The sequence below is a fragment of the Cloeon dipterum genome, chromosome 1 (assembly GCF_949628265.1).
Source record: "Cloeon dipterum chromosome 1, ieCloDipt1.1, whole genome shotgun sequence".
In the NCBI taxonomy this organism is placed as follows: Eukaryota; Metazoa; Arthropoda; class Insecta; order Ephemeroptera; family Baetidae; genus Cloeon; species Cloeon dipterum.
The window spans coordinates 30,452,155-30,463,981 of NC_088786.1; the positions used below are offsets into that span (position 1 = coordinate 30,452,155).

Genomic DNA, 11,827 nt, shown 5'->3' on the forward strand with positions numbered 1-11,827 from the left:
CACGGCGTTTTTTACTTTTTTATTCTTCGCTGTGGACCGCGGTGGAGCCGAACCCACGGCTGTTATTTTTATCGGCGTGGAGAAATCTGCATGCATTGTGCGCGTTGACACTTTCATTGCGCACTCTTGAATTAATGCACGCCGCTGCCTGCGCGTTGAGTGCAGGATGATACGTTTAATCGCCGTGTTTCACGAGCTGCGAGAGAGCAAAATCAGCTGCTCGCTCGGATGCGGCGCCGACAATAATTCAACTTTTTGAAAGGAACGCCCTGCCGGGCCGCGGAGAACGGTTTGTGAACCTTTGAGCAGTGAAATTTTTGATTGGACGCAATTAACACGGATTCCGCGTTTTTCCGAAGCCGTTTGAATGAACAGCACATTGTTTAGAACAAATGGCTCGGCCAAAATTCTCTTTCTTTCTTAAGTGGAGAAATTACCAAGAGAAAAAGAAAGAGGGAAAAGAATAAGGAACCATGTGTGTTGGAGCGTGCAGAGTTCATAATGGCACACACACACACACAGATGAGCTTCCCAATTTGACCCGCGACCCGGCCTCGTAACCTGCATTAACAATATAAAAGGCTGAGAATCGCTCGCTAAAAGTCCGCCGGCGATGCCTGCTGACTGCTTGTGCACATAAAATAAGACACACACCGCACACACTGCATGCAAACACACACACACACACACACACACACACATGAGTGTGTGTATATTTATATTATGCGTCTCCGCGATTACAATGTTCGTCGTCGTGTAATTAATTCCAGCCGTGCAGCGCACTCTCGGCCATAAATTAGCATCAGAAGCGCGCGCACACACTAGGCGGAAGACCATAGCTATCATTTCGGTGCTCTTTTGACTCCGCCAGAAACGGGATCGTTCCCTTTTTCTCCTGCGCACACCGGCGACTTTCCCTTGTTTGGATTCGGTCCAAACGTCGCAGCTGCTTCTTTCTTTCCCTTTCTAAAATGAAATTAATTTTGCCTAATGCGAATGTCGTTACTCAATTTTCATGCCTATTTTTGCCAAATAATGCCCATATTTACCCTCAAATCGTGCTTTCGCTGATTTACTCTCGGCACTTTCAAATGAATGCCCCATCAAGAGAAAAATTTACTTACGCAACACCGAACAGGGTACAAAAATAATTTAATTCGGAAAAGAAAGTTCCACTCATCAAATTTATGTTTAGGAGTTGTTCGTGTAAGTTGTACACACAATTTTCCTGAAAAATGTCTAAAAGTTTTTTTTACAAAATTAAATTCGAGTATTTGAATATGTTTAACTAATTATTGCAGAATAATTTTTATTTTGCGAGTTGGTAGAAGAAATTTCTCATTTTCTCATCCCAGACAGCAATTGAAATTTTAAAATCGTGCTAGGAGATTAATAACAGAATCAATTGGAGCATTGTTTTGTATTGCAATTTCGGCCAATCCCAAACCTTCCATCAGCAAACCTGGTGATTAAAAAAAGCCAATTGTTTTTCTTGGCATACTGAACTGACAGACTGGTTTTTGCCTCTGTTTCCAAATATTATAATCGGATAATATGAGGATGTATGAGGTAAAGTTAACCTGCTAATCCGCAGTAAATTCATATTTTGAATCTTAAAATTAGCCCGGCACATCTGCACACAGACAGACTGAAGATAATTTTCTAAGGAGCGAGCGTGGCTCGTTCATAGCTCCGAAATTTATTTTAACAATTTAAAAAATTATTTCAAGATCAGACGATTACATAAGACATAATTTAATATGAGGGATTTCATTACTAAAAAGAACATTTGAATTACAATAGAGTAAGGGTTAGTGCCTATATAGAAATAGAATTAATTCAAAATTGAAAGATTAGCGAGAGTTTTCAACAGAAATTAACGGTCGGGTTAAAAATATAAACGTGTACGCAAGTTTCGTATGCGGAAAACGAGCGGGTCGCCCGATCGGCCGATAAATGGAGTTTAAGAAAGGATTTTAACCTTTAGTCGCTCTTGAAAAGGTGCTGCGGTTGAGTTTTGAAAGCGCAGCTGCTCAGCAGGTTGAATTCGGCCCACTTGGCCGGTGCAGGCGCACCAGCTCCGCATCGCGAGCGAGAGACAAGTGTACGTACGTACGTATACGTACGCCAGAAAGCAAGAATGAAAAGAAAGAGAGGTGAACACAACCGTTGGTCCGCATACACAACACAGCCCGCCCGGACCCATATGAGTGTGCGAATTTGCATGAAAAGAGCCCGAGACACACTCGCGCGCGCGGCTGCAAAAATAAATTTCGCATTGTGCTGCAAAAAGCCCAGCAAGGTCACCGGGTGAATCCGCGCGCCAAATTTAATTACATTTCGCCCGGCACGCACACAAGGTCATTTTCTTTTTCTATTGTGTCCCTTCGTCAGCTCCAGAACAGGATTTCGGTCGTCTTTTCTCTTCTCTGCTGCTTCGCGAACCGCCCTCGTGGAAGGAACAAAAAGCTGCAGCTCGCAGCACCAGTCCGCGCTCTCGCTCGGGCGGGGATGTGAGAAATAGAAGCTGGCGATGGGACACTTGCAAACTGGTTTTTGGAAATATCGCGAAAATTTTTGCAGGATATCTATCCTGCGAATTATATCAATTTATTCGGAAAAATCCTTTTTTTTATACATTTGCTTGTTAGCAAGCTTAAATTAATTATTGAAATTTCAACAAACAAAAATTAATGTTTCAAACATTTTGATAGTGCCCTCAAAATTAGATTAGGTGCGTTGCTATAGCAACAAAAATCAATCAACCGACCATTAATCACACGAGAAGATTTTTTAATCACACGCGGCCAGATAGTAACGGTTTTTCTTTACTAATATTTATATTTTTGCTCCATTCCACGCGTTAAATTGGCCAACTACGGAATGGAAACCATTTCTCACATCCCCGGCTGGCGGATCGCGTGCGGCCGTGTTTATTGAAAATAAACTAATGACCAGCAGTCTTAAAGCTCCATTAAGCAAATTATAAATTTCATGCCTGTGTGTATTATTGTCAGCACATGATGTATCTCGCTGGCCGCGCGCTCGCTCTTTTTTCACCATCGCGGCCTGCTCTATTCATTTTCTTTCAGTTAGTAGGTCTCATTCTCCTTCCTTTAGAGCTGCGCGGCGGCGGTGCTGGGCGCACGAAGATTCGCCGTTAGCACAGGCTATATACTCACGGCGCGCTTGTAAATATGTTTGTGTGTCTTTCGCGTGCTTTTTATAAAACGTATTCATGCGCAGCCTCCCACTGACTGGTCCATACAGGTGTGTTTGCCACAGGCTGGCGAGCGAGGTGTCTTTTCTCAGGTGCTCTCTGGCGACGTGCCCCACATTTTAATCTAATTAACTATTGCAACTCGTCGCCGCGTGTGCTGAGGAATTCATCTCCGGCTCTGCTCAACGCGTGACTTACTCTTGCACCGAGAGAAAATTAACATTTTCTTTTTCCCGCATTAATTTTCATGGCGGTTGAATTCTTGATCCTAAAGGGGTCGCAAATGTATGGAACAGGAGAGAGTCAAAGTTTCCTTTACTTTTGAAATGTTAATGAGGACTGGAAAAAAATTTGCAATTTACCCAAGTTGCCGTTTAGAGCTCTGTGAAAATGAGCCCCAAAGTTTGTATCAATCTATAATTATTATAATTTGTTTGGAGAAATAAAACAGAGTTGATTTTGAGGAAAACTCCCCTTTTCGCGAAATAAATCACGATTTTTTGTGGACATGTAGTACTCGTCACAAAGATTTGTGCAATACTTATAAATTTGAATTCAATTTCTAAATATATAATTTTATAAAAATTTGTCAAATTCTTAAATAAAAATTTTTATCTCTAAATTTAAATCTCATTTTTTCTGCTCTAGTTTAGCTGAACTTTGTCAGTTAAAATTGCCTAAATTTCTGTTGTTGACCCTCGTTTTCCATTATTCAATCAAGAAGTAGTTGACCTTTACATTTCAGCAGCGTGAATCACGCGGTTTGTAATTTCGCGCACGATCTGCAAACTTTTTCGCAAAGCAAAATGCGGCAGGTCGAAGGCACTTAACACTGGTGCTGTCCCTTCTTTAATTTGGCAAAATAGCCAAACGGCTAACTGTACAATAATTACAAAGCGAAGAAGCGAACAAATCCACCGCAAAAAATCCACTTTCGCAGCGGGTTGGATTTTTTAATTAAAGGCAGCGCGCGATTATGTTAATCTGCGCGCGGCGTAATTATAATTGCGCGCGGCGCGCGGTCTGCCGTGTGTTTGTCGGCAAAAATACGCGGAACTGGTTGGTATACAGCTATAGCTGGTGGTGGGCAGCAGCAGCAGCAACGGCGGCGGCGAATTCATTAACGAGCCGCGGCAAATGATTTCCATTAAAATTTCGCGCACGTCGCGCATTGATAAGGGAGTAAAAGATTAAGCGTGAGCCCGGCTTTTTATTCGCTCGATCGCTTTCATTGATGAGAAGCAACGGCACGCAGCCCGGGCACACATACTCGGTGTCCTTGAATGACATGTTTGTTCGTTCCTTGGCGAATCGCGCCTTATGAGCGCTGCCTGGCAAAAAGTGCGCACCGCCGGTTAACGCGAGCGAATTATTCGGCTCAACGACACTTACTTTTCTTCCTCCGTCGCCGCCGAGATAGAGAAGCCGTTTGCCGCGCTTTTCTCTCGCCTTGTCCGTTGAAAATTTAAATTTTCAGCCGCTCTTGCGGAGTATCTAAATTTTTTGCTCGCCTTGTGGAAGAGCTGCACGTGCTTAAATTCTGATTTTATTTTATCCATCAAAATAAGTAATACTTTTAACGAAACAAAAACGAAAAATGGTTAAAACTGAAACAAGTTTGAGTTTTTTTATGTTCCTAATAATTGTTAATTGAATTTTTCTTTGTTTACACGTGAGGAAATAATTTAACGTAATGTTCTCTTCAAAAGAGAACTTGAATTATTATTTTCACACTGTGATAAACGTTTATCTTGATTCTAAATTAAGCCCTGCTCTCACTAAATTTTCTTCGACCGTTTTATCCCAAGGAAAATATAAATACTTTCTATTGAATCAATGTGAACCATACGTTCCTAAAACACGAGAGTTTAGCTGTGGAACGAGGTGTACGTTAAATTTCAACTGGATCTAACATACAAAATATTAATTAGGGCAGTGAATTTTAGACAATTGACCAATTTTACCTGAGTTTCTAGTGAGTTAGTGAAGTTGGAATTGCACACAAAGGATGTTCTAAATAAACCATCGAAGTTAAATAAAAAGTTTGTTGTGTTTTTATTTTTAATTTTGTACATATTCGGACTTTTGAAGGTTGCAAAAAAATGCGGCTGTTGGTTTGGCGAAGGAGGCAACTAATTCAGTCAGTCAGTCGGTCGGTCGGGCGGGCTGCCGAGTGCTGGGCGAGCGGGCGGGCATCCAGTTTGGAGAGCAGCTAGTTTCATTGACTTGGCCGCGCAGGAGCAGCAGCAAAAGCGGCCCTGGCGTGTGCAGGCTACATGGCTGAAATATTTATTAAACTCTGCGTGCTGGCCGGCCGCTCTCGTCATTTTTTCCGCCGCTTTTAATTCTGCACGTCGCGAATTAGTGATTCGGCACACATCCGACCGGCAACTCTCGATTTCGGTTCGCGTCTGAAACTTCTTTGTCTTCCTACTTTTTTGCCCGGCTTGCGGCTCGGCTGTGCCTCGTTTTTGCCCATTTCGCTGCGGGCTGTCATGTCTTTTGTCAATTTTCATCCGCACGCCATCGTTTCACTCTTTGTGCCCCGCGGAATTTGTTTGCCGTTTTACCTGAATCAGCAGCGCTATAACGGCCACTTTTTGTTGCAGGGGAAAGTGATCATCAGGCCTGTGGCGTGCAGACCCACCCCCAGCCCCGGTGCCAGGTTACTTGGCGGCAGGATAGGCGAACGATACGGCTCCACACCCAGTCTAGTGCACAGGCCCGGCTCTAGACTCGCGCTCTATGGAAGTAAGTTGTTACATTTAATTTCTTATTCGTATAATTTAAAACGCCTTACGAGGTTATTTTTCATGGAGAGAATTGAAAAGAACGAATTGAGAGAGGGAAGTGTCCGGAGTTAAATAATGAATTAAAATATAATTTGCTTTATAGAATTATTTAATCGACCTAGAATAATTGATGCACTTATTCTGGAATGCAATAAACTTCTCTTGAAATTAAACGTTGAAATTGAAATGTCCCTTGATGGTGAAGAGCATCGAAATTTAAAGAAATAATTTATTGCCATTTGAAAAGTTGCGGAGAATCAAAACAAATTAGTACTTTTCTAACGAGAACTTACTGATTTTTAGTTACTTAGTACAAATTTTAATCTTACTATTCCAGTTTGAATCAAATTCCTCGGGGTATAGATATCTGTTTATTTCTCTGCAGCTCGCTAATAATAGAGGAAGTTACATTTAATTTAATTTGATATCATCATCAATAAAATTTTGTCTCTGACAAAACTCAGCTGAATATTTCATTGCTCCTATACCAACTATGTTACAAGAACTGGAAATTCTTCGTATCCAACCCACTGAATAATTATATACTAATCGAAAATGTCTCTAAAAAAAACCATAACTAACCCGTTTTACGAGAAAATTGAGAAAACTCCTGTATTACCCCATAATTTATCATAGTAGTATCATTTACGTCGGGCTTTGAGAAAAGAAAATCAACGATTCCTGTTGCTTTCAGGTAGCAACGATTTGCGGCCTTATGGGGGCAGCTCAGTGACCAACTACAACTCTCTCGACCGCAAACTGACGTCGTCTAGCTCAGGTCGTTTCGACGCGATGAGTCCGCCGTCGCGCCGCGTCGGCCTCTACCTTTGCGACCCCTCCTCGAATACCTGCAGTTCCCTACCGCCCGTGCCGCCGCCACCGATACCTCACGACAGTGGTAATTAATCATCAACTAAAATACCAATAAAAATCGATTCTGACCGAGGTTGTCATTTAGCAGTGCGTTTTTGTTTATTTCGAAAAAATAATAAATATTACACGTACGCTATTTTCTTAACAGCGTTTTTTTTAATAAAAATAAACAATTGCATTTTATTTGAACTAAATTTAAATTGTCTCTTTAATTCTGATAAATTATGATGTCCATCAATCGGAATTATTTTTCTAAATCTTCGACTTTGATTTTTGTATTTTAGGCAGCAGCAGTAGAGGAAGCTTACCACCTTCGCCTGAAGGATCAGACTCAGGAGAATTGGAACAGGCATTGCGGGAGCGCGATGCTGAAATCGGCCAGCTCAGGGACACCCTGGAGAGGAACGAGGCAGCCATCTTCACGGTATACGAGGAGAAGGAGCGTGCCTGGGAAAGGGAACTAAGGAAACTGCGAGCCTTGTACGAAACACGCCTCAGGGCGAGTCAGCAGAAATCGCTCAGGGTGGAGCAAACACTTGCCTCGCACACATACCAGGTTATTAATAATTTTTTTCCTTGATCGGCGAGCACGAATACTGACTTCTGACTGTAAATGTAATTTTCTTAAATAAACTCTGGTAAAATGCTCTTTTGAAAAATTTAATTGTTTCAGCCATTTAAAACTCAAATAATTATTTTAACAAATTGTTTTCTGTGCAGTTGCAGCAAGAAATACGTCGGCTGAAGCAAGACCTGAGCGCGGCCAACACGGAAAGCCAGAATAATACAGCCATCGTGAGCGAACTGCGTCAGGAGCTGGCGGTGCTGCGGTCGAGACTAGACGACACCGAGTGGGGTTTGTGCCACAAGTCAGGCGAACTCGCGCTCATCAAAGCCCAACTCAAAGACTCACAGGTGAGAATAAGCGCCTGCGCTTGCCAGAGGTATGCAATCTGCTTCACGTCCGGCTACAGCAAGTTGCATAGCTCCTCCTTCAGCAAAGTTTCCGCGACTTATTTATCTTTTGAATTTTTAAAAAATTCCGTTATTGAGCTGTATGCAGCAAGGGCAATAGGCTTCTCTTTGTAACGGAGAAGACAGAAGATGAAAGTTACTTTTAGTTTTTTTTTTACTTTACAAAATAATTATTGTTAATAAATCTGAAAATTTAATATTACATTTTTTAGGAATGGTAAATCAAGACGATTGATTTTTTTCTGGTCAAATTCTTTGCTCATTTTATTTTTCATACAATTTATTCATTAAAATTTTATATTTCGATTTTTTAGGAACAATATTTATCTCTGTAATACGATTTGGAGCTGGTTAATTTTTTCTAAAAAAATCATTCATTTTTCAACAAATTATTCCTGATTCCATAATTTCAATGAATTTTTTTTCAGGGTGAACAAGCGAACAAAAGTCATGAGCTGATCAATCTTCGAGCTGAACTGAGAGAAGCGAAATCGAAACTTGAGGCTAGCGAGAAACAGGCCGAACAACGACTTGCTCAGGAGCGAGCTGCCTTCCAGGAAGAGCGTCTAACTTGGTTGAGGGAAAAAGAACAGGTATGTCTCCGTAACAATTAGTACTTTTGTCCTTTAAAAATAAAATCTTTTTATCTCTGCAGGTTCTGCACTACCAACGGAGGCTGCAACTGAACTATGTGCACATGTACCGCCGGACGCGCACGCTGGAAAGCCAACTGGAAGGCCTCAACATCAAAAGCCCGATCAGCCACACGGTGCTCGACGACGAGAACCCAAAGGCCGTGCTCCTGAAGCCTGTCGCGAGGAAAACCCTGACGCCTACCAATTCAACTACTCTTGTACCTGCCCTTGATAATCACACTATTGAGTTGTAGAAACCAACAATGTTGTAATTTTGTTAAGTATAATACTTCTTTCAACTGTGCTGATTTGTAAGACATTTTTGTATTGTTAGCAGTTATAATTGTGTCCTGTAAATTAGTAACTTTATCGGTAAAAATTATAATTGTGTTTTAGTAACTTGTAGCCTTCTCAATGAACTGTACAGACATGCTTAGGTTTAAATTACCACCCTCTTTGTAGCTACCAAGTAGCATTTGAATCATGAAGTATAACGACATATTATATGAGAAGCGATGAAAATGTTAATTGTCTCTGTATTATTTTCATGCATATGTTGTTTTCTTTGACACCTCCTTAACTCTGAAAGCGCTGCTGAGAAGAAAAGTCAATTGTGTAAAGATTTGCCTTAGTGTATCGAACAACTGTATAATTATTTTTGTTGAATCTAAAACAATAAAGTGTATTATTATTAATTATGACATTTAATAATATGTTTCATTCTACTCAAATTTAAAATATCACTTAAATAGTTTTTTACTTAAGAAATAGATGAAGGAAATTTGTGTGCAAATGAATTATGGTCGCCTAATTGGTATAGGAGTAATAATTATTTTTAAAATGATGCAACTATTTTTTGTAACTAAATACACACAGGAACATGTAAGGTAAAACAGATAAGGAGGTGTGAATGATGTTCCAGACGACCATTAGTATTTTAACAGGCAAGTAAGTTTTCTGACGAAGCTTTTAATGGGAATTGCAGAAATTGCAATTGCAATTGACTCTGGAATGGACCTCCGTGCATAATTTTAAAATTTCTCTAACTATTATGTAGCGCACAAGCAAATGGAAAATTTTTCTCACAATCAGCTTACGAATTTTTTCAACATTTTGTTTGGCGTGAGCAGAATTTGTATTAATATTAAAAATGGGACAAAATTATGGAATTGAATTCGGTTCATATTCTTTTTGAAACGTTAAATACACAAACAAGGTTGCCGGCGGTTTCAGGCTGTGTGTCGCCCAATGTCGCCGGAGTAAAAAATAAAATAAAAAATGCGCGAGAGGGTGTAGGACGGGTCGCGACAGTCGGGAGAACTGTGAGTAGCGAGAAGAGCGAGAGCTCTTGTCATGTTGGTACAAACCGGTAAGAAAAAAGAAAGTAGTCAAGTAATGTTGGCAACATTACAATCAGTATGATGCCCGCCCCCCACCCGCCGTGTTGTTGTTTAGAATGTTTTGGCGCTTGGCGAACGTTGATTTTAGTGAATGAAAACTACGGAGACTACTTGATCACTGTTTTACGAAACAGGATACTTAAAATTCTTCTGCAATGGAGACAGATAAACAAGGTGGGTTTGACCGACGTCAATTTGCAGAATTTAATACATAACATTTACATACATGTTTTCTAAAATTTATGCGTTTTGATACTACATATGTAATGTATCTATGTAGTAAAGATCATCTACAAAAATTTAATTTTGTATGAACATAGTGAAGACCTTATTAATTAACAATTATGTAACAATTCGTGCTACATTATGAATGATACGTATTATTTTGATTTATTTTTTTAGAATATCTTAAGAGACTCCCTTTCATTCTGCGAAGATTCAGCGTCAATGATTTGGAGAAAATTATCTTCGAAAGCTACATTAAGGACTGGACTTGGGAAAATTATGTGGACCACATTCGAGACACCGAAGAAAGATTGACCAGTACCTCTGCTTCGAAATATCTTTGCCAAAAATTAAAAAGAATGCCTGCTAAGGAGCTCAACGATCTGGTTGAGAGAATTTTGCTGCTAGGTGTGTTAATCAAAAATTATACTTTGCAAAGATTTAACTCCGTTTCAAATCAACAGACGTTTGTCTGCACTCAACTCGACAGCAATGGACCACTGTTGACATGAAAAATGGCGAAGGAATGGATGGAACTCCTCTCTCTGCAGATTTTGCTGACAGTGTGAGAGCAAAACTTGCTGAACAGAGTATCACGTCTGTAAGTTTTGAACAATTATTTCAGTTTCAAGCACAACATTATCTGAATATTTTAGCTGGTCCACGCCCTTCGGCGCAAATCTCACTTCTGGATCTCAGTTCGGCTAGAAAAAGCAAGCAAGACCAGCAAAAAGAGCAAATCAATCTTCAAAAGATTCTTTGTTCCCATTTTCTTTGTCATTCCATTCAACAGGCCTATTATGTTCGTCATGTCCAACAAGGAGAAAGTGGAAAAAGGCGTATTAAATGTAAAACCTGAATTGCACTCACTCAAATGTTAAACTTCTTAATTAATTGTGCATTCTCTAGGCTGTTGCGAAGGCTGCAGGCTACAGGAAAGCCTCTATCCGACAGCTGAGGGATAAGGACATTGGACAAATGGAGAAAATGTTAGACATGGAACAGAGTTTCAGCGAGGAAGCATACTCAGCAGCTGTTGCCAAAGAATGTACTAAATCTTTTCGTATTATATAAAATATTATTGCATTTTTCAAATTCTGATTTTTTAGTTGAAGCTGTACCTGTTGAGCATGGCATGGATTTCACCACCCACAATCACAAGGAAGATTATTTGAATAACGTTGCGCTTGAATTCCCAGTTCTGCAGTCTGTTTCATATGTGGTAACTAAATATCCAATATGGGATTGTGTGGATGATAAATTGAAATGTTGAAAATTTCAGACTTCAGCCCCAATTTCACTTGCTGCTGATGAAGGCGAGAGTAAGGAGTGGGACAATGTGAAGTTTGGCGTTCGGCTCACCTTCAAATCAAAGAACGTGTGGGACATGGTGAAAAGAATGACATTGGAGGAAAACACGTTCGAGTCCCTGCCTCCAAAATACATGCTCAAATCGCTGTTCGCAGGCAAGAATACTAACTCAGTTGAGTTACAGAGCGAGGACAGTGATGAAAATTAATCTACAGAAAATAATGTCATAAAATTGTGTACAAAGAGGGACTGTGATGATATAACAAAGTAAAATAATCTCATTTTGGTCACCGTCAATTATTTGTAAATAGTAAATAATTATGTGTTATCACAGAAATCGAATAAAGAATATCAAAATTATGTTCCATTCTGAACCTTCCAGTTATTCCACTATAA

General features: G+C 40.1%; 2 protein-coding genes across 4 annotated transcripts in view; both read left to right on the plus strand.

Moving 5' to 3' along the window:
- Positions 1-9,196, plus strand: part of LOC135945197 (leucine zipper putative tumor suppressor 2-like) — a 59,239-nt gene extending 50,043 nt beyond the window's left edge. For all 3 annotated transcript variants that reach the window (XM_065492716.1, XM_065492706.1, XM_065492725.1), the window contains 6 exons: positions 5,830-5,971; positions 6,707-6,910; positions 7,170-7,441; positions 7,606-7,800; positions 8,289-8,453; positions 8,516-9,196. In XM_065492716.1, coding sequence (XP_065348788.1) covers positions 5,830-5,971; positions 6,707-6,910; positions 7,170-7,441; positions 7,606-7,800; positions 8,289-8,453; positions 8,516-8,749 — 1,212 coding nt within the window. In that variant the 3' untranslated portion in view covers positions 8,750-9,196. The remainder of the gene's footprint in view (positions 1-5,829; positions 5,972-6,706; positions 6,911-7,169; positions 7,442-7,605; positions 7,801-8,288; positions 8,454-8,515) is intronic.
- A 738-nt stretch (positions 9,197-9,934) lies between these two features.
- On the plus strand, positions 9,935-11,791 carry LOC135938913 (uncharacterized). The gene is made up of 7 exons (XM_065482951.1): positions 9,935-10,069; positions 10,298-10,528; positions 10,585-10,721; positions 10,777-10,968; positions 11,030-11,168; positions 11,230-11,342; positions 11,403-11,791. The coding sequence occupies exons 1-7, from the start codon at positions 10,051-10,053 to the stop codon at positions 11,637-11,639; spliced, it is 1,068 nt and encodes a 355-aa protein (XP_065339023.1). The 5' UTR covers positions 9,935-10,050; the 3' UTR covers positions 11,640-11,791.
- Positions 11,792-11,827: the final 36 nt, after the last annotated feature.

Bases quoted from the DNA above. Each gene is read 5' to 3' on its own strand.
- LOC135938913 (XM_065482951.1), top strand. The intron at 10,722-10,776 runs GTAAGTTTTGAA...TGAATATTTTAG, and splicing joins CTGAACAGAGTATCACGTCT to CTGGTCCACGCCCTTCGGCG. The intron at 11,343-11,402 runs GTAACTAAATAT...TGAAAATTTCAG, and splicing joins TGCAGTCTGTTTCATATGTG to ACTTCAGCCCCAATTTCACT.